This window comes from Carcharhinus amblyrhynchos, unplaced genomic scaffold (assembly GCF_965287045.1).
Source record: "Carcharhinus amblyrhynchos unplaced genomic scaffold, sCarAmb.v2.hapA chromosome_254, whole genome shotgun sequence".
In the NCBI taxonomy this organism is placed as follows: domain Eukaryota; kingdom Metazoa; phylum Chordata; class Chondrichthyes; order Carcharhiniformes; family Carcharhinidae; genus Carcharhinus; species Carcharhinus amblyrhynchos.
This window is the reverse complement of record NW_027649994.1, coordinates 58590-81434: the sequence shown is the minus strand read 5'-3', so window position 1 is coordinate 81434 and position 22845 is coordinate 58590. Positions and strand designations below refer to the sequence as shown.

Below are 22845 nucleotides of genomic sequence, written 5' to 3'. Positions count from 1 at the left end.
TTTACCCTAGGTAGTCCCACTGACACTAAAATGGCAATTTGGAATGGCCAATACACTTAACCTACACATTTCAGATGCAGGTCAGTTTCTGCTGGATAACTGGTTCCAAAGCTCTTTCCCACATTTCACTACGCAGCCCACAGCACCCAATATCCAAGAACTTCCCAAGTACAGAAAGAATATTTTGAGCAGAAGGACTACTTGATCATTTAGAAACCACTCAATTTATTTAGTTTTTATTGGTAATACACTAATAGCAATTTTAATCACAGGATATGAACAAAATAAAAATCACTCCACAACATATTATACTGTGAACATCATGGGTTTTATTCCATTTGGGTCTTTACTTACAGCAAGTTTGGATATCAATGGCCAGAATACTCCATTCATTGGTCATGACCACACTGAAGGATTGCTACAATTTAGTCACTGCAAGTTCAGCAATACATCAGCTGATGGATTTCTGGGATGTTTTGACCATTATGTACAATATAGGCTCTTGTGCCTCTAGGTAAGTGGAAGCAGTTGAGAAACTTTTGCACTATACTGGTACATATTAGACATGTTTAAACGCTTATAGTTTCTGCTTCAACACGGCTTTATTTTTTTGTGCCCAACATTTAACAGCTTACTCCACAACTTCAGGTAACTGCAGTCACACCTGCGTACCACAACAGTGAGGTAGAGACCTTACTAATGCTCAACAGCAGCTGGGCGGGTGACAAGGCAACAGCTCAGCAAAAAAAAAAGTTAAGGACACTGGTTCTTTGGCACACAGCTTCAGATCAAAAACCACAAGAGTAAAAATCTCAACTCCCCCAAGACCCAAGCAGTTTGCTCAGATGGCCTCGAGCAATAGTTTCTCATCCTTTCCAACAGTAAATGAGCAACAGCCCAAAAGGGGCCTAAACCGGATTCTCCGCTTGGGCTGGCCATGAAACCCCTTCTGCTCAAGTACAAAAAAGAAAAACCACGTCATCAGTGAGAATGGTGATTTAAAAACCTCTACCTACCCATAGTGCAAATTAAAAAGTGCAAAGAACATCTTAAAACTATGTACAGCAGCTCGAATGTCTTTTATTCAGTCCAGTTTCTAATCCATAAATCCACACCAATGGTTGCAAACATCTTGATTTACAACAACAACCCAGGGTCCATAATAGCAGCCCCAGACACAAATGTTAAAAGCCGCCAGGAGAAGAGTCACTGTTGTGTTTGACTAAAACTCTTTTTAAACAGTGTAAAAAAAACTGGTCAAAAAAATGAAGCCTTAAAAAGGCAGCTGCATCTGTAAAAACTGAGCGTAAAATATTGAATTTGATTGCTAAATAAAGCACTCCTCTGCCTTGTAGTTTAAGTAAAAAACCGGTCGAATATTCACCAGTATCTGCGGTCCTGATGGGGAAAGAAAATTTAAAGGCACTGTATGGCAACTGCTAGTGGAAAGGTAATGAACTTGCAACATTGTCAAGGAATGTAAAAAAGCCTAAAAATCCAAATGTGAAGCCATTTGCTTCAACACCTTCAAGGCCTGGCTATCACCTCGGTGCAGAACGTTTGTCTGGGAACTGCTGTGGTGGGCCCCAATACCCCATGGAATGCACTGTGCATAGTGCGATTGTGAATATTAAACAGCAAATAGCAAGTGCAGGAGTGAACTTCAGTCCGTAATCGCTGTTCCCAGTCTGAGCCTATTCCTGGCTTCACTCACTCGACTGAAATCAAAATCTCACATTTGCTCTGTGCTTTTAGCTGGAATCGCGGTTCTTCTGATTGCGCATCAATGGACGGTGGTGACGGAGAACCTCGAGGGAGTGCTGCCATTGCCAGCACGAACGACAGAAATATTTGAAGCAAACCTATGGAAATCAACACAAGTTAATGGGCTTTAGTCACAGCTAATCAAGCAGAGTAGCCAAGACTGGAATTTCACTTATTTTATTAAATTCAAAAGCCATTTCAATTTCAACATGACCAAACTCAATAGTGATGAAATTTATACTCCTTATTCAGCTCAAACAACCTGGGGTTATTAGTCAGTCTTACAGAACAAACTGACCCTTAACACCTATCCATTTAATCCCATTTTTCAGCACTTAGTCCATAGTCTTGTATGCTGTTTCATCTAAATGCTTAAACATTGAAGGTTCCTGCCTCTGCCAGTGTCAGGCAGAGCTCCAGATTCCCAACATTCAGATTTGAGGTAAGTTCTTAGCCAATCTCCTGTCCCCAATTTTAAACCTACAGGGAACAAAGTTCCTTTCCATCTCCCTGCCTAACTTGGCACACTCCAGCCCAACATCCTGATCAGTCTCCTGGCCTCATTCCCTCAACCACCCCCTCCCCCTGCACTGTAGGACTTCCTATAGGCTGGCTCAAAAAGCTCTCCTGGATGCACTGGCCCTTTCACACTTTGCATATGTTGAGGAAGGTAAAATCCTCTATCACCATATTTTACACAGATTTGTCTGCATACCTGCTGAGTGTCTGGGGGCTTTGTTACACAGTAAAAAGTCTGACAACACCAGGTTTTAGTCCAACCTATTTATTTGATAATATACTCGCAAGCTTTCGGGTTAGCCCCTTCGTCAGGTGAATGAGAGTTCTGGCCTCAGACAGAGCATATAAAGCACAGACAGTTTAGAGATTACTGATTAGATTCTAATCAGTAATCTCTAAACTGTCTGTGCTTTATATGCTCTGTCTGAGGCCAGAACTCTCCATTCACCTGACGAAGGGGCTAACCCGAAAGCTTGCGAGTATATTATCAAATAAATAGGTTGGACTAAAACCTGGTGTGGTCAGACTTTTTACTGTGTTTACGCCAGTCCAACGCCAGCATATCCACATCATGGCTTTGTTACACTCAGCAACGTGACTGCCTGTCTTTTTGTTCTATCCATATGGCCTCAAATTGAGGAGTCTGCTCTCCTCACTACAGCAATTGACTATCAGCAAGGCTATGCCAACCTGCACTTGGGCTCAGTTAACACCCTCACGCTGAAGCAAAAAGCTTAAGTATGCAGGGCAACAACTTAAACCCATTTCAAAAGCCAGACTCTACAGATCAAGATTTCAAAGCCAGAGCAAGTTCAACTACCACTGTGTACCCAGATAGTTAGATTAAAAAAGACTGGAAATTAGCTGGGGATGAATTAACCATCCTGTCCAAGCCCAAAGAACTCACGGGATCTCTGCAGAAGAATGGTCCGGGCTGAGCACTGCATGCCTGACACATGGAATCCTCCAAGTAGGGATCAATCTGAACCTTTAACAAGAAAGATTTTTCAGTAAGTCAAAACATTTGCTTCCTTGTTCCAGTGGTTGTGATTTGAAGATTTACCTTTTTAGTGAACTTTGGAGTCTTGATCTCTACAAAGGCTGCTCCCACTGCATTTAGGTAGCTGCGCTGGTTATTAAAAGTGACTCGACCGGAACCTAAATACAAAGCAAGCTAAAGATTCAATTAGCCACGACACCATCTACATTGTAGAAATACAAGACTCTCCAACACATTCAAGCAAAACATGCAGCATCCTGAGCATTTACAGATTGTTCAAAGGGCTGCCTACACAATAATCAGTCCCCAGTACATCTATTCTGGATGCCATTATTTATAGCTCCATCCCATTATCAGCTTACATTATAGACTCCAGTCTTTGGCCTGGAGTTTCAAATACTGCAACAAAACGTATTAGCTGCAAAGGAAAAGAGTCTTCAACTAGATTGATTTGGTACCAGAAGATGAGAGCAATTCAAAGTTTAGTTAATAACTAATGCTATATACACACACCTTTTTACAGCCAGACCCAATTTGGAAGACTTTCATAGAAACACAAGGCAAAAAACGACGAGATATTTTCCTTAATTTGACATTGTAAGCACTACATCTTCTCAACTTAACTCAGGATTCCAAAAACTATTCTTCTGACCACCACATGGCTAGTGTTTGGGGGAAATACGCAGACATGCAGAGACACTAGGTGGCTCCATAATTCCACAAGGTGGACACATTCCCAGGACAGTAGGAATAAGATGGCTATTGCTTGCAGTGGCACAAACACAACAGCAGGTACCACCTGGCTCGTAAGGAACCATGTACTGAATTGAGAGCTAAACTCTGGTTTCTAAACAGTGCAACAGCAAGCCAGGCATTCCACCTCAATGCGATAGAGAAGTAAGTGGCTCTAAATATTTGTGGGATGAGTGTTAGCATGAAGGGAGTGGCTCAGTATGAAGGCAAACCAAAAGATTCATCTCAGTAACAGCAAAATCAAAGTCTTGCTGACATAGATAAAGAAGCTAGCTCCTGATTTAGTGCAAGAATCAGGCCACTTGCAGGCATCCTGCAGCATAGCCTTCAGGAATTGGTCTTTCTGCAATAGATAAAAAAAGTGGGACGGATCTGCCTGAAGAAGTGGGTTAGATCATTAGTTTAACTCCTATTCAGGCTGGAGTTGCAAAAAAAAAAAATAGTCCACATCTCTTTCCAAATCTATATGGAACCAATGAGTCTTGGAGACAAGGTCAGTAAAAACAAAAAGGGCCAATATCTAGAAATCACTTCACTAGAATCTCATCAGAAATGAGTCAGTCAGCAACATGATGCTGATGGATACTTTTTCCCCACCTAAGCTCCTTCTAACTGCAATCCTGTATACCTCGAGCAAGATTCATGTCAGCCATGAAGAATTCAAGATCCATGTTCAGTTGGTGCAGCAGTTCATTATAGTTGTTGTTCTTTCATCATTACACTTTTTGAATTACATTCAGGAAAACAGGCCCAAAGCAGCATTAGACACCATCGTCTTCTTCAATCCTTAGGCTCTGAGATCAGGATTTCTTCCAAGAAGAGAGGAGGGGGATAACGTACTGAAATGAGCTAAGAAATGACAACTCCTGCAGCCTAGAGAGACTCAAAGAGACCCATCAGGAAACATTCTCTATTTTGTTACGGCTTTCTGTGACCAAGGTGTGGTGAGCAATACGCTCCAAACAGCCAAGTATAATTTGCGTGCTGCTGCCGCCATCAAAATTCACTGGACTTGGTTAGACCTACCGACAGCATGCAAAGATACCAAAAACTTCTAAGTTTATACACAAATTCAAACTACAGCTCTTTAATGAATTTAACCAAGTTCCACTCTCAACTGACCATAAAGATCAAAAATTATTTGATTTGTGCCAAAGTCATGGAACTGTAACACAACCAGATACTGAAATAAAACCATGAAAGCTGAAGCTTCAATTGTTTAGTTTGCGACTCAATCCAACAGAAAATGAAGTAGAACTCAACTCAACTCTCAGGCAATTTTAAAACAAGTTTGTTTGTAGGACATGGGCATTGCTGGCTGGCCAGCATATATTGTAAGAAATCTCAACACCAGGTTAAAATCCAAAAAGGTGTTGAGATTTCTTACTATGTTTACCCCAGTCCAACACTGGCATCTCCACATCAGCATTTATTGCCCATCTCTAGTTGCCCCTTGGAGGGTAGTTGAGAGTCAACCACATTGCTGTGGCTCTGGAGTCACATGTAGGCCAGACCAGGTAAGGATGGCAGACCCTTTTCACTGCCAGAACTCTCAATGCTGTGACAGACCTGCTACTGAAGATCCAGGACCAGTTCACAGTTCTGAAGAGGTGCATTATTCAAAACTCAACTGATCAAAAGCATTTTGACAATGGAGCTGAGTGAAGATTCCAGCAAATTTACAACTATCAGTACACAGATCTGCATCAATACAATGGAATCACCAGCCATTCCAGCAGGCCATGGACACACTGTAGGGCCACCCAGCTGTAATCTGCTTCCAAGACTACATGCTCATCACTGGCAAAAAACCTCCCAACCCCAAGAACCCAAGCAGAATCCTGAATAGGTTGGAAAACCCCAATAGTTTATTTTCAAATACCTGTGCAGTGCCTGGAACATGCGACTGTCAAATCTGACCCTGAAACTTCACCCTGAAAAAAGGTGCAGAGTGTGGTGAGCACCACAGCCCAAAACGTTCAGCTTTGGAACTTCTAAATTACTGCAGGAAGTTCATTTCCAGTTTGGCAGCAGCACTGAATAATTTGAAGAATGTAAAAACAGGACTGATCAAATGCCCATCAGGAAAGCATCAAGGAACAAGCTAGAGTTCACTTCTGTTAAAGTCCTGGAACATTTCAATGAAAAGCCTCATCAGCCTCGTTCATGATGCAGGAACTACTTCGCACATTTTCTGATGAAAGGCCCATTACATACATCATCCAACACAGAACTAAACTACACCCAAACTGAGAAGGCCACTGGTATTTGCAGGAGCATAAATTTCACAAGAATTACAGACCCACTTTGACCTGGTTGCTTTGCCTGAAGTCACAAACCCTGACATGGGATTGATTATTTCACTACTGACTATCACAGAAACAGAGTTTCATTACATCATAGCTGCACAACAAAGTGAAGTCAAGGCTTTCAATGTAAATCAGGTAGACTGGAGGAGAGGACAACACCCTTGAAATTCAGTTGAATTTGATCCATTTTAACAAGTAAAAAAGTTTACACAGGTGTGCACCCCAAATACTGAATTGAGGCCTTACTACTTGCATAGATTTGAGCAAGATAGGCTGGTCATTCTGGGGAACCAGTTATATTCTTCCAAAATTCTGAACATAAGTTACAAGAACATCAGAGTCACTTGAAAATCAAAGTGAAAGGTTTGTCTACATGATGTGGCCATACTTGCCAATAAAGATATCAGCAGGGCAGTCATTGACCTATGAAATAAGTCCTCTCTTGTGCCTGCTGCACTGCATCCGTACACTTTACCCAATTGCCCATGATTGAACACATCCTTCCATTTCCAAGCAAACTCATGGAGAAACCCAAGATAAGGGTGGTGAGTGAATGGAATCGGCTGCCGTCAGTGGTGGTGGAGGCGAACTCGCTGGGGTCTTTTAAAAGACTCCTGGATGAGTATATGGGGTTTAATGAGATTGAGGGTTATAGATAGGTCTGTAGGTTGGTAGGTGATGATGTGATCGGCACAACTTGTGGGCCGAAGGGCCTGTTTGTGCTGTAGTGTTCTATGTTCTATGTTCTAACACCTCTAAACTAATGTAAATTTGCAAACCACCCAACCAATTTAACCCTGGCTAAAAAAAGTCAATGATAGCATTACACTTGTGAAAAAAATTACAAGTCCTGAATGCTATCCTTTTTTTTAATAGGAAAGAATAAAAAGGAAACAGGTTTCTCCATGGGGAACTCAGTTCACAAGCAGATGCTTGTGTAGTATTAAGCGACAAAAGTCAAAAAGGTGAAACATCAGCTTCTTACTGCAGTTACTGCCTGACCTGAGGATTTCTAGAGTAAATCAGTGCAGATTTGTTTGTTGAAAACTGTTGCAGAGTAAGGAGACCAAGAAACCATAAATGCACATGTATCACAAGTTATGCCATCAGCTTGACTAGATTAATACACAGTATTTCTAAAACTTCCAAGCACTTATTTGGACTGTCAGGTTAAAAGGAGGAACACCAGAGCATAAACTTACTAGGAATACTCAGTACAGATGTAACATACCAATTGGATACTTGTGCTTGTCAGTATCAATACCAGCATACACTACTCCTCCAAATAAATCATTCATGATTGCCGCCAAGGCTTCTGCATTCAACATTCCATGCAGTGCTCCAACAAACACTGTTTTACTTGGGTCCAGACGCTGGGATGGGCTGCGGACAAAGTTACTGTCAGAGAGGACCCAAGGTATAACCTGTACCTGAAAGAAAGCAAAGATTTAAGTATGGCTTACTTACTGATTATACATTAGGACAGGTACCTGAGCAATTAAAGATCAGAGAGACTAGCTAAAAAAGCCTGTAATGAATTAGAGTAGGTGACTCCATTTACCACTACTTTCCACCCCGTTAGAGCTGCTAATAGAATGCATTTCAAGTTCAACGGGAACCAAGAGCTTAACAAGTGAGGACAAACAGTATTACAATTCAATATCTGGATGTTTGATTAATCTTGATTTGTACAGAACAAAGTATGTGCTCACAGCAAAACTGTGTAGTTAGTCAATATTGATTTAGTTTATGTTAAAACACTACAGATTAGAAACCAGAACTCAGGAATTAAGAGCTCATTCAATACAAAAACTGATTTCATGCTAAACATCAGGAATCATTTACAGGATAGGAGTGAAAGTTTGCAAGTGTACAGACAAACCTTCACTTAAAAATGGCTCAAACTGACCATTACCTCTTTGCAGCGCATCCTGCGGCTTGACATCTTGAAATAATATTCACTTGCACCATCAGTGCTCATCAGGTCGTGTGTGCAGGATTGCAGTAATGCACGCACAGACTTTTCAGATTCAAAAACCAAGTACACGTAACCTAGCAATAAAACATTAAACATCAGGTAGAGAAATCCCTACAATTCTTGCACTCTGTGGTAACAGACAAAGTGCACCTTTCCAAATCTGTTTCAAAAGAAACAAAGAACCAAAGAAAGATCAAGAAGCAGATCAGGCACCAAATGCCTACAAAATTGAATTCCTACTAAAATCCCAGTTGTGATACTTGAACAGATTATGATTGCGCTTGTTTGAAGTAATCCTGTTCCATTAAAAATGTTAGGAGTTCTCCTATTAGCCAGGTATTTAGAATCAAATGCAATTCTACAAGTTGGACTCCTAATTTTTTTTTTACAAATAGCCCACTGAACTCATGCAAACTACAAAATATTTTTCAAATAGGAAGAAATTAAAAATTGTTATTTGATCAGTAGGAATCCAAACTGCCAAAGACAGACATTTCATCCTGATGTGGATGACGGTTTTGTAAGTGTCTTGCTACGCGTATTAGTACAAAGGAAATCTCCATTTAAAAACAAAATGCACCAGCCTTCACCATTAGAACCTGCCTTAAAAACACCCTTACCCACTATCCAAGTGGCTTGGTATCAGTTGTAGCTGCATGCATACCAGTGCTTGGTCCCTCAACCTTAGTAGTGACTGTCAGAACAGGTAAAGTGTCCTACCATGTCTCAGCTCTCATTACCTTTAGGCATATTACCTTTGGGTGGGCATCGAGGGTGCTTGCCATCCTTACCAGGCCATTCCACACTCAATGAACCAAATACCCTGAAAGTATTGATCAGTCCAACTAGGAAAGAAAAACAAGGGAATGAAGACATTAAATTCAGTTCTTTCTACCAAAATACCCCAAAAATCATGACACCAGGCCCTAAAGAGAGCAGCTCATCTTTGGTCACATTTTCATTATCCAAATTGTTACTTTAAAGGTCTTTAGGGCAAATCAAATAAACCAACCTCAGAAAAACACCCTTAGTCATAGTGCAACCAACTTCCAATTTAGTCACAAGTAGTCTTACATTAACACTAATGACATTACTGTAAAAATCCCCTAGTTGCTACGCTCAAACACCTGTACAGGTACACCGAGGGAGAATTCAGCATGGCCAATTCACCTAACTTGCACATTTTTGGACTATGGAGGAAACCCACCGATAGGGAGACGTACAAACGCAGGCCAGGAATTGAACCAGGTCCCTGGCGCTGAGACAACAGTGCTAATCATTGTGCCACCCCTGTGCCATCAGCTGCCCAATTTGAAATTTCATGAAGGAGCCCTAATTGAGAGTTAGGAACTTTCCAAATTAGCCAAATCTTAAAGTCTTTGTTGGATACCTAGAATGTTATACAAGTGACTCTTTGCCTCAGCATGCTATTCTCAGATCACTAGTGAAATGTTTTGAGCTAAGAGTTTGTATTTTGACAACATGTCTAAGACATCTGCCTCTGAGCAGCTAGCTGTACCAAGATTCTGCTGGAGATCAGTGACATACCCTTCATGACATCAAGTTAAATCAGTACCATTCATGTATATTGAAGGATGGTTGGAGTGAACAGATTAACAATGGGAGGATATTAGCTTCATTAAATAATCCAGTGAATTGGGTAAAGATCTTGAAGCAGAAGGCCAATTCTTCATTATATCTGGGGTAAATCTTCGAAAAAAAATGGATGCCAGTGCCTAAAATATTTAACCATAGACTGTCCCTTTGCAGAGTCCAAATATTTATCCAAAAGGAACAGACCATTTCACTGCTACTTTAGGGAGTAAACAGTTGCTTCTCTTCCTGTCCCCCATCTTCCTTGCACAGTTTTAGACTGGACCAGCAAGGGGATAGCAACCTCAATGTTGCAAGCAGGTAAAACTCATTTCAAGACAAGTATTCTTGGGGGAAGTTTACAAAGCAGGGAAGGAAGGAAGAGACAAGCTACAAAACTAGACAGCTTACTCTGACACCAATACTGGAACTAGCTAATAACCTCAACTGCCCAATGTTGAGCCAACTTTATAATCCTTAAATGATAAAGTTGCAAATTTAGTTCAGAATAGAAAAGCAGTATTTTATTGATGATTTGAGGCTGTTGGATTTTATCTCCCCACTCCAAACAAAATCTAATCTAACCAATCGAATGGTGATTACAAAAAGCTCAGCCAAAGCTAGCAATCAAGTGCTACAAGTAGCCATCGATTTTAGCAAAACATACCAATGGTAGGCAGCTTGGTTCCTCAAACCTGCTCAATAAAGCCTGGCTGATTGAATGGTGACCTCAAACACCATTATCCTGCCCAGCTACCTCAAAAACAATGGCCTTACTTCCATCACATTGGGGAGGAAACTTCCAGACTCACGACCCTCAAAAAAATTTAAATGTGAAACATCCAGCATACCAATTCCCCTCATTGTGCATATTTCAAAAAGATCACCTGTTCTTCTAAACTCCAACGGATTCAGGCCCAAGCCGTCATTGAGATAACCCCCTCATCAAGGATCGGTCGAGTGAACATCCTCAGACCTATTTCTAATGCAATTTATATATTCCCTTAAATCAAAGCTGTACCAAGTTCTGGCTGTGTTCTCACCAATTCCTTTTACAACTGCAGCAAGCTTTATTCATTTTTGTAATCACTTGCTATCCCTACATGCTAACGTGTGATCAACATGCCAGGATACCCAGATCCCTCTGTACCACAAAGTTCTGCAATCCCTCCATTTCTATAACATGCCACTTTCAGTACAGAAAGCAACCTGTACAAATTGTTGTTAGAGAAAAATTACCTCAATTTAAATAACTGAATGTGATCACTTGCAAGTACAAGCAAAACCAAAATTACAAGGCATTATTCCACTTAAACACCTGTAACACTGAGCAAGTTTTAGAACAAAATTCAAATTTGTACACCAAAGCCTACAACACAAACTTAATTACCCTGCAATACAATTACCCTGTGTTTCTCCTGAATTCAGCAACCCAAGTAGCATTTACCTTCAGTGATATCCCAGGGTACACCACCCAGGAACACTTTGCAGGAATAGATTGGGTTCTTGTAATTCCTGGGTGGGAGCTGGCCCCTCCAAGTAAATGTGGCTTCACTCATTGCTTTCAGGAAAAAAAGAAAAATATTCACAAGCATTAGATTTCAAGTCTTCCAAACTGTTCACTACGACACGTCAAGCACTTTGCAAGTACTTGCAGTCCTGCCGACTGGGCCATGCATTCCAGCTGGTTCAGTGTTTGAATCCATACATAACATATTGCATCATCTGTCTTCACTCCCACCAAGGATTTGTTACAAGAATCAAGCTTGCATTTTGCTTGCCTCTGGACATAAGTAGAATGAGAGAGTGTGCCTGCCACTTGGAATGTCAACTGCATTTAAAAATAATAAAAGCAGCAAGAAAAGTAGTCTACACCAAGAAATAGCTGGAGTTATGGGTATGCAGTTATTAGAAGGCAGCCATTAGTGATGTTAAAAAAACAGAAGTCTTCCAAATTGGTGACTTGGATTAAGATTAATGAAGGAATCTAGTCAACATCTATTCATGTTTTATTGGGTAACGTCTTTGTGGCCATTAGAAATAGAATTTTAAACCTTGGATCTTGAACAAGAAATACATTAGTTTAATCTGCACTCAGGAAATTAAAAAGCTGAATTTATACACCAAAAAAGTACTTGCGCAGCAATCAAGTGCTCAAGGAAAGCCAATCTTAATTTTGGTTCAAGGGAAGTCTTTGGCATTCCCGTGATCAATTAAGCAGTCTGTTAATGGTGGACTTCTATCTAAAAGGTGGACACAGCAAGCAATGGGGGAAGGGGGATCTTCATCTTTGGAAGGCCAGTCTTCATTCTGCCAGGTCACTGTGGGTGGGGCATTGGCACCTGTTGCCACTGGGCATTGTGTAGTGAGTGCCAGCCCACAAGAGGTGTTGCCATTTCCCTCTTTTGCCAGCTGGTGACTCAAGTGTGCTAGTCAATGTTTAGGGCCTTCATGCCTCATTATGTAAGCACCCTGGAAGCAGCACCTTGGATGTCCTACTCATTGAACTGTTTCTTATAGCTGGCAATCAGGATGGAAAATTTTCAGAAGTGCTTCATCAGGTGCATTTTCTTACACATTTAGAAGTGCCCATCTCTAAACTACTCTAAAAAGACACACTAATCCATCAAGTATTTTTCCATTAATCCAATCTTCATTTGCAAGACTGGGAAATACAAATTGATTAAATAGTCAGAAGTGCAAGACTGGAGGGTTAGCTTCCAGGTGCTATCCAACTGGTTTGGATTCATGCTGAATTCAACTGGAGATGTGCAAGGTAAGCAGTCCCAGGAAACCAGCAACAGGCCAATTTAGAGATACAGGCAAGTCAGAACATGAACTAAGTTAACCAGATAGTTGATCTTTGAGGCAGAAGAAAATTTGCCAGCTTACCTGCAGCCTGCCTGTGCAGCCGAGCCTCTTTTTCCATACTGAAAGGATCTTCTGGACTCTCCAAAAGATCCCAGTTTGCCCACCCAGAGTTTGCTGACCATCGCTTGAAGGGATTAGGGCTCACAGGATTGGCCACTGAAGCCTGGTCTTGGTCCAGTCGAGGGCTCATACCCATTCGCTTCATTGGATCCCTGCCTACTCCACCCATGGGCAAGAAGGAAATCGGAGGAGAGATGCGGAGGCTTGACTAAAAGAAAAACATTACCAGATGCAGAAAGCAGAAATTCTACACAGGGTTTAAAACTCTCGTGCTCGCTTCCTCCACCAACCTCACTATATTGCCAAAAATCCCCATTTAGCAGCTGAAGGGAAGAATAGTGTAAAGTGTCTTGTGAAAGAAACAAGACAATGTGATCACTATTTTTCACCCTCAAGTCACATTGCCTTGACCCACAAGAGACAGGAAGTGGCAGATGTTTAAAATTGTGATAAGTCTAAACAAGGAAATAGTAAGTTAACAATTGACCCAAAATGTACATGCTTCAAAAAAATTGATGACCAAACAAGTGGCGGTTACTGTCTCTGTACAGACCTCAAAATTCTAGTTAATAACTGAAAGATTAAAGATTTCACATCAAGAAGTTTATTTAAACAGCTCTACTGACCCAATTTAACTTGCACTTGATGTCACATTTCACAGGTATGCCTTATAACCATCCTTTTCAGTAAGCATTTAATTCTTCCTCAATCTGTTCAAAATTTTATTCGAGGTAATGTCTGACCCCAGAACTGTCCTTTGAAGTATTACTGAGAAAGATCTTCCTTTTAAACACAAGCTAGGCAAATCTTGCAACTTTTGTTTCAACTTATTACAAAATCTTCAATTAGAAAGCAAGTTCCCACCTGCCTTCTGACACAAGAAACTAGAGATATTTCCAACGGCTCCTTCCCCCAGTCGTGCCAGCTTGCCTTTGGCCGTTTAAGGATATGTTAGAAATTATTCCCACCTCAAAGCCCATTTTCACAGCAACGTGAATCACTTGGACCTTGTATCCAAGTAGAGACACAGATTAGCCCATCCTGAAGAACCAAACTTTCATCTTGGAAAGCTCAAACACTTGCTTGGACTCAATCCATTTTAGCTCAGGTTCCTCCCAAGGTCTCCTGTAAAGAACTCATACCTCCTCTTTCCTAAAATTATCTGGGCCCTTTTAATCTAAATATTAAAATCACCACTGGTAGTCAGGCAAACTAAGAACAGATCACATGATCCCTTTCACATTACAAAACCATCCCAGAATAATCTTAGCTTCATTATAACAAGACAGTTTAGATTATAGCAACAGAGATTTGGTTAAAAATGACAAGATTTCACTTTTCAAAAGGCAGGGGCATTAGTGAGAAAGGATTTGAGTGCTGAAAAGGGTGAAGGTTAGAAACAAAGGATTGAAAACCACTGACAGCTGATTAGGGGGAGCGGAGTGCTATTAAACTATTTCCATCATAGTGCTGTGGCATTAACACACTGCAAGTTTATGTTAATTCTGAATGTGTAAAGATTGAATAATTGACAATGACAGTCTTGCAGTATTCATGTGACATGTAATTGTTCATCTTCTAGCTTTATGTTTGCTATTTGGTCCCAACACAAGTGACTTGATCCTATTACAATCATAGTGCAGACACAATGGGCTGAATGAACTCCTTGTCCTGAGGCCCCCCCCCCCCCCCGCCGCCGAGGCACAACCCTGTAATCCCACACAGTTACCCTGCCAATTCCCCCAACTTACATATTGTTGGACACCAAGGGGCAATTTAATATGGCCAAGAAACTCAACAGCAAATCTTTGGACTTCTGGGAGGAAACCAGAGCACCTGGAAGAAACCCATGCAGACCAGGGGGAAGAACATGCAACTCTACACCAGAGACAGTTACTCAAGGCCAGGATCAAACCTTGGTCCCCATCATTATGGCTGCTGTGCTAACCATTGTGCCCCTCAAATCATATTACAGCAATATACCATTCACTTAAACATGACCGAATGTTTATCCGAGTATCTCATCGTTTCAACTACATTACAACAATTCCTGCTCCAATGTGTTCCATTAGGATTTACAAGATCAATTTTTTTAAATGAGATGACTCATTAAGCTTCACACACTATTGTTGTATTGTCTCTCTTGGGTAATTTTCATAAATTTGATGAAATTCCTACCATCACTTAATTATTTTTTGTCAAAGGACTTTTAGATGTTCTGTTGTCACTATGCCTGGAGCTTTTCCTGTACTCTGCCTCATATTAATGTTTGGTCATTAATAGATGACTCCTTCAATTTAGATCATTTGTATAATTCTATCCATCTTTGTGCTTCTGCATTTATTTCTAATAATACTTACTGGGTGTGGCACTTGTCAAAGATTTCACCTTCTGGTGCATAATGCATCTCATTATGCCATCTCTCTTTAAAAAGTGCATGTAGGCAAGCTAGAAGCTGCAGTAATCTCATGTGGCACAACAGCTTGGAGTTGCATGGTCAGGAAAAATATTCTCAGGGGACTGTTAGCAGGGTGCAAAAGAGAGCAGGGATAAAAAGGGCATTTAGTTGACAGGCTGTGGCTAGTGCTGCAATCAGTACTTGGGCTTCAGCTATTTAACAATCTAGACTATGACTTCAGAGAGAAGGATCAGTGGGCATACAAGCCAAAGACAGAATAGGCTGCAAAGGGATAGAGACTGAGTAATTGAGTGGGCAACATGGGGGCAGGAGTACAAAGCAGAACTTGCAAATATTGACAGATAAAAGGGATTTCAGTGCAAATCAAAGATTACAGTTAGTCTGCAGGGAGACGAAGCAAATTAAGTAGATAAATCTGTACTGCAAGGGACTCAAGTACAAGAACAGATTTCACACTTGTTATAATTGTCCAGGGTTTTAAAATCAACACCACAAATGGGATACCATGTGCCGATTTGGTCTCTATTTAAGGCTGTACTTTCATTGGGGTTAGCAGCAGAAGTTCACTATTACAGGACAACCCCCTTGTCCCACACTGATCTAAAGTAAATCGGACCTTTACAAAATGCTGAAGCGGCTTGACAGGATAGACAGGAGATGGGGAATCTTTAGGACCTGGTGAGAAATTTCTTCAAACTGTGAACCTGTGGAATTCTCTACCCCAGAGGGGTGTGGATGCTTCATACTTGGAAAAAAAAAGGTAGAATTTTTTTGCTCTTGGGAAATCCAGGTCAAAAAAAAACAGAATTGCACAATGGGGAAGTCAGCTCAACAGGCTCCTATTTCTCGTCAACATAAACCAGAAGATTAATTTGGACCTGTGGGCAACAGCATTTCCCAATAGATACAAATGGCACTAGGATCACCAGGTTTCCATCCTAGACCTTAAAAAGTTGTGGGAGAAAACTACCCGGTATCTGCAGGAGATTTAGATGCCCTTTTAAAAGTCAACTCAAAATTAACTTAGTTAGTATTTCAAATGAAGTCGAGAACTGACCCATGTATTCCGGTTGGCACACAACTCCAAAAAGTCTTCATGCTAAATAAACTGACACAGCTTTTGCCACCAACTAACTGCCTCCAAATTACTTAGCCTGATCTGTGTTTAATAAAAGTTTAACCAATCACAAAACTAGATTAGACACAAGGATCCACTTTATCCAAAAAAATGCTGCAAGTGGGAAGTGATCATTCAGTCCAACTGATGGCTTGAAAGCAAAGGAAACCGGAAAGCAAGCTGGTTACATCTCGTTAAAATCAAGATTAAAAAACAAGAGTTGAGTAGGCCACAATGGCCCATTCTGATTCTATATTGCTCACCAAGCCAAACACTCCCAATAGGCTGCCTTACCCCATTTTCCCCAATTCTCTTGGTTACATACTCAAGTTGAAAACTAATGATTTGGACAGCAATAGTGCTCTGGAATAGACAAGTCCAAGACTTCTAGACACACGAGCTAGTGGACAACGTCCTCCCAGCACCTACCCCATCAAGCCCTTCACGATCTCTGGTGTCTCAATTCCTAATATTAGAGAATGAAGGCCCAACCTACTCAGTTAGTAGTCATCTCACCAAAGCCCTAGATTTGCAGGAAGACTTGGAATCCCTTGCAATAAAAGCCAACGTGCTCTTGTTTTTCAAATGGCTTACTGTACTTTGCACCTGCCAGATCTCTGCATCTTAACTATGTACAAAGATCCCCAAATGTTGATTAACACCAATTATCCCCATTCTGATTTTCTATTCCACCTACCAGTGTTTCGTTTCACTGTCCATCTATCACATTTACCCACCTCATTTCAAACTATATCTTGAGAGGATTGAATAGGGAGACAATGTAGTGTATCAAAGATTTACTGACAGTATAAAGCTAGATGGAAAAGTCAACTGGGGAGGACAAAAGGATGCAACATTATCCTGCCTGTATCAATCTGCTGTATTATGCTGAATGGTGCATAATTAGATGCCTGCTAGATTCAGAAATTGAAGAAACCTTACCATTAGTTCCGAAAGGGGATCAGAACCAGAGCTGATGCCACTTGTATCCGAGTCAGATGGGCTGCTTGATCGAGAGTCCAACACTGAACGGCTATCCATTCGCTTTGGCAAAGATGATGCAATTTGGTCAGCGTAATTTGACCCTATTGGATCCAGCGATGGAAACCCAACTGCTGTTCTAGTCAGCTGAGTACTCAGGGGGTTAGTGAGCAAGCCTAAAACTGTAGAGAGAAAGAGTTATTTGTGCACACATGACAGGCAATACTAAATTAACAGCCAATATTACTAGTCCATTCCCTCCCCAAGTATACATTTTATAAACTCCACAATAAACCACTACCTAAAGTAGTGACAATAAGCTCATTCCCAATTTAAATATCAAGTTCCTCCCTAGCTCTCAAGCAGTTAGTTCATCCTTCTCCATCCCTTCGAGTTGCTCTCCAGCTGGTCTTCCAAGTCTACTATTCAAACAGTGAAGTCGCAATCACCATTTATGCCCACAACTACCTCAACTTAACTGAGACTATTGACAATTGTTCACTCTGCCCACCCATCAGAAGCACTGGCTGCCATCTCACCAAACTCAAATATTTCTAGTGCATCAAGAGGAAAGTCACCACCAGATGCAGAGAATGGGACTTTCAAACACCATTTGATATAGGTGCCCAAGTTACAAAATTAGGGCTCATAGGATCAGACACCAAAAACAGGAACAAAATGGGTAGTTCAGGTTGACAGGCTCTAGTAGTAGCAAGGCAATCACAAGAATCAATGATAGGCCCAATGACTTAGAACTGAATGAATCCAGGTTTATTGGCAATTCAAAAGTGTGGAAGTAAATGGGGACAGAGGCTGAAAAGGAGTGTAGATGGTTAAGTGGGTGAGAACATGGCACATCAAATCCAAAGGAGAAATGTGATATCCTTGCTTTGGTAGGAAAATGGAGACTGGAAAACCTCTAGGAGGGACCTGAGTGATCTTGTACACAAACTAAAGTTAACATGCAAGTATAGGAAGTCCATTTTTATTACAAAAAAGGGATTGAAAAGGAAATATTATTGCAATTATCTTGGCAGGGGCACTGTATACATTCCAAAGATATTCTCACCTTGGGAATGAGTACAAATAAAAAAAACATGGTTTAGACGGATTCCTGCAGTAGTGCTACAAGGAAGTACTTTCAGATGGGCTTACAGCCGAGTATCCAAAATTCTCAAGGTACTGGCTGAAGGTTCCCAGCCTCTATATAGGGTCAGCCATTTTGGCTTAAGAGTTGAACATTCACGTAGCTCTTAATTTCATAAGGAGAATTCAAGAGATTCTCAACCACCTTATTTCTCCATTCAGAAATACAGCTTCCATCCCTCCCCCCAGCTACATTTAATAACTCAACATTTTCTACACTGACCTAATGGAAAGTTGTTCACACCAATCGGCTTCCAGACAGTTTTCAAAATCTGGTTTCCATTTGAACAATTCAAAAGTTTGAGATTTATCCATTTTCCTCTCCAGGCTTCAGCCTGAACGAGGGATCATATTCACTGCTCAAATTGGACAGTCAGTTCAAGATTCCATCGATACATGTATTATTACTACTACCACCAATAGTCCTCATCTTTACTCCAACTCACACTGGAGGCGTGCTTGGTGCAGAACAAGTTTGAGAACGTTAATCTTAACCTTCATGCTAAAAGGTTACCTTCTCATGACAAACAGTGTCCTTGAACCCCTTAGATCACCCTCACTTTAATACCAAGCATGAAAATCACAACCATTTGTATAGCTGCCTTCACCTTTATTCCACCCCATCAATTCAAATCTCATCTCCCATCCAGTAGAGCACTAAAAAGCCACACTGGTTCATTTCCCCTCAAGCACCATCTTTCCCTATTCTCCCTCAAAATGAAACACCCAACTCTAAGCCATCTTAAATTGCCACTCAATTTTCCCCTCCAAGGTCACTGAACAGAGCTCTACCACAATGGTCATCCTCAAAACTGGTGCCCCCAAGTCTGTCCTTACCTGTTAGGCTCATTATACACCTATTGCCAAATGCCCCTCCAACATTTTCAACTTGGCTGATGACACCACCACAGTGGGTCTTACTTCAAAAGAACAATAAGATGGAATACTGGAAAGAGAATCTGGTGAACAAGTGCAATGACAATCATCTGTCCCTTGGTCAGCAAAATAAAAGGAGCTAATCAGACTTCAGTAAGGTGTAGTGGAGGACATGTGCCTGTCTACATCAATAGGGTGAAGTAGAAACGGTTGAAAGCTTAAGTTTCTGGTGTCCAAATCACCAACCACCTGCCTTGGTCCCTTTATGGAAATGTTATAGTTAAGAAAGCCCCAACACCTCAGGAGGCCAAGGAAATTTGGTATGTCAGCTACAACTCTCACCAACTTTTACAGATCCACAGAAAGCATTCTTTCTGGTTGTGTCACACATTTTCTGGTTCCTGCTCTGCCCAAGACCAAAATAAACTGCAGAGGGTCCTGAACAAAGCCCAGTCCATCACAAACCACCTACCATATGCTGCCTCCAGGTCTACACTTTCCACTGCTTCAGAAAAGCAGCCAGCATAATTGAGGACCCCAGACATGCTCTCTTCCACCTTCTACTGTCAGAAGGCTGAGGGCACATACCAACCACATCAAAAACAGCTTCTTCCCTGCTGCCAGACTTTTGAATGCACTGACCTTATACTAAGTTGATCTTTCTCTGTACCTTAGCTATGACTAATAGTACATTCTGCATTTTCTTTCTCCATGCAAGGTGTGTTTTGTTTGTATAGCACCAAACAAAATACTTTACTAAGTGCTAATATGGTGGCACAGTGGCTAGTACTGCTGCATGCAGGTCCAGGGGCCTGGATACAATTCCCAGCTTGGGTTATGTGGCGTTTGCACATTCGAGTGTATGTGGGTTTCCTCCAAGTGCTCCAGTATTCTCCCACAGTCCAAAAGATGTGCATGTTAGACACTTTGGACATGCCAAATTGCCCTTTAGTTCCTGGTATATGTAAGGGGGGGGGAATAGCAGGGCAAGTGTGGGGTTGCAGGGACAAGACCTCGTCGGGATGGTCAGTGCAGACTCAATGGGCCAAAATGGCCTCCTTCTGCACTGTAGGTTTCTATGATTTTTTTTAATGCAACAATAAATCAAGTCACTTCCTCTCCATCTGCCAAATCATTCCTAATCCAGCTTCTAGCCTTGTAGATAGAGGCTCTCCTCTATCCAGTGGTGGATAGAGGAGAACCGGTGCATGTGGTGTTTCTTGATTTTCAGAAGGCGTTTGACAAGGTGCCTCACAAGAAGTTATTGCAGAAGGTCAGGGGGCATGGAGTTGGGGGTAGGGTGTTAGCGTGGATAGAGGATTGGCTGTCAAATAGGAGGCAGAGAGTGGGGGTCAATGGGTGCTATTCGGATTGGCGGTTGGTGACGAGTGGAGTGCCCCAGGGGTCGGTGCTGGGGCCTCAGCTATTTACCATTTATATAGATGATCTGGAGGAGGGAACCGAGCGTATGGTGTCAATTTACTGATGACACCAAGATTGGTGGAACGGCAAATTGTGCGGAGGGTGTGGAGAGTCTGCAGAAGGATCTAGATAGGCTGGACAAATGGGCCAGGGACTGGCAAATGGAATTCAATGTTGGCAAATGTGAGGTTGTCCACTTTGGTAGGAATAATGGTAGGAAGGACTATTACTTACGTGGCAAAAAACTGTAGCATGCAACAGTGCAGAGGGACCTCGGGGTCCTTGTGCATGAGTCACAAAAACCCAGCCTGCAGGTGGTGAGGAAGGCGAATGGGATGCTGGCCTTCATAGCGAGGGGGATTGAATATAAGAGTAGGAGGTCTTGCTGTAGCTGTATGGGGCACTGGTGAGGCCGCAGCTGGAGTACTGTGTGCAGTTTTGGTCACCGCACTTATGCAAGGATATCTTGGCCTTGGAGGGAGTGCAGAGGTGGTTTACTAGGCTGATACCAGAGTTGAGGGGGTTGAACTATGAGGAGAAGCTGAATAAACTAGGCTTGTACTCATTAGAGTTCAGAAGAACGAGGGGAGATATCATTGAGACGTATAAGGTGTTGAATGGGATGGATAGGATAGAGGTGGAGAGGCTCTTCCTGTCAGAAAGGACAGGAGGACTAGAGGGCACAGAGGTGAGGAGGAACTTGTTCACTCAAAGGGTGGTGAATCTCTGGAATTCTCTGCCCATTGAAGCGGTTGAGGCTACCTTGCTCAATATTTTTAAGACGCGGGTTGATAGGCATGGGGATTAAGGGTTATGGGGAGAGGGCGGGAATGTGGAACTGAGCCACAACAGATCAGCTATGATCTTATTGAATGGTGGGGCAGGCTCAAGGGGCTAGATGGCCTACTCCTGCTCCTATTTCTTATGTTCTTTTGAGATTGCTCTAGCAGAGGCATAAGGACACAGTATAGGGGGCATGAAATGGCTTTGGTGGATAGGATTAAGGAAAATCCAAAGGCATTTTACTCCGATGTTAGGAACAAAAGGGTGGGGGGGGGGGGGGGGGGGGGGTGTCCCTCCTAGGGAGGGAGGAGGGGAACTGTGCTTAGAGTCTGAGGGAACGGGGAGGTCTTGAATGAATATTCTGAAATCAGTATTCACAAAGGAGATGGGCTTGGTGTCTTGTACGGTCTTGGAGGGAGCTGTTGACCAGTTAAAGGAAACATCCATTACGAGGGAGGAAGTGTTAGGGTTTTTGGGCAGCATAAAAACTGAAATATCTGGGGCCTGATGGCATTTATCCCAGGCTGCTTAGGGAGGTGAAAGATGAAATTGCTGGGCCTCTGACACAAATCTGTGTCTCTTCTTCGGACAAAGATGAGGTCCTAGAGGACTGGAGAATAGCGAATGTGGTACTGTTGCTTAAAGGGTAGTAGGAATAACCCTTGTAATTATAGGCCAGTGAGTTTGACGTCAGTGGTAGGAAAGTTGATGGAAAAAATTCTTAGGGATAGGATGTATATGCATTTAGAACGTTGTGATCTGATTAGGGATACGCAGCACGGCTTTGTTAAGGAGAGGTCTTGCCTTACGAATCTGGTAGAATTTTGAGGTGGTGACAAAAAACAGTCAACGAAGGACAAGCCGTTGATGTCGTCTATATGGATTTCAGTAAGGCGTTTGACAAAGTCCCTCATGGTAGGTTGGTTGGTTGAGAAGGTTAAGGCTCATGGGATACAAGGACAAGGACAGGTATTTAGATGGATTGAGAACTGGCTAGGTAACAGGAGACCGTAGTAGTGGAAGGGTCCTTTTCTAACCAGAGGTCTGTCACTAGTGGTGTGTCATGATGTGGGTATGCTGGCGTTGGACTGGTGTAAACACAGTAAAAAGTCTGACAACACCAGGTTTTAGTCCAACCTATTTATTTGATAATATACTCGCAAGCTTTCGGTGAGGCCAGAACTCTCCATTCACCTGACGAAGGGGCTAACCCGAAAGCTTGCGAGTATATCAAATAAATAGGTTGGACTAAAA

The 22845-nt window shown here is 41.9% G+C and overlaps 1 protein-coding gene across 3 annotated transcripts in view; it reads right to left on the bottom strand.

Moving 5' to 3' along the window:
• Positions 1 to 205: 205 nt before the first annotated feature.
• The window catches only part of cpeb1b (cytoplasmic polyadenylation element binding protein 1b), an 80153-nt gene continuing 57513 nt past the window's right edge, over positions 206 to 22845 (bottom strand). For 2 of the 3 annotated variants that reach the window (XM_080183343.1, XM_080183345.1), the window contains 9 exons: positions 17326 to 17546; positions 12809 to 13055; positions 11364 to 11477; positions 9064 to 9168; positions 8261 to 8397; positions 7577 to 7775; positions 3347 to 3441; positions 3191 to 3271; positions 206 to 1862 (listed from right to left, as the gene is read on the bottom strand). In XM_080183343.1, coding sequence (XP_080039469.1) covers positions 1752 to 1862; positions 3191 to 3271; positions 3347 to 3441; positions 7577 to 7775; positions 8261 to 8397; positions 9064 to 9168; positions 11364 to 11477; positions 12809 to 13055; positions 17326 to 17546 — 1310 coding nt within the window. In that variant the 3' untranslated portion in view covers positions 206 to 1751. The remainder of the gene's footprint in view (positions 1863 to 3190; positions 3272 to 3346; positions 3442 to 7576; positions 7776 to 8260; positions 8398 to 9063; positions 9169 to 11363; positions 11478 to 12808; positions 13056 to 17325; positions 17547 to 22845) is intronic. The other variant, XM_080183344.1, reaches the window with a different exon arrangement.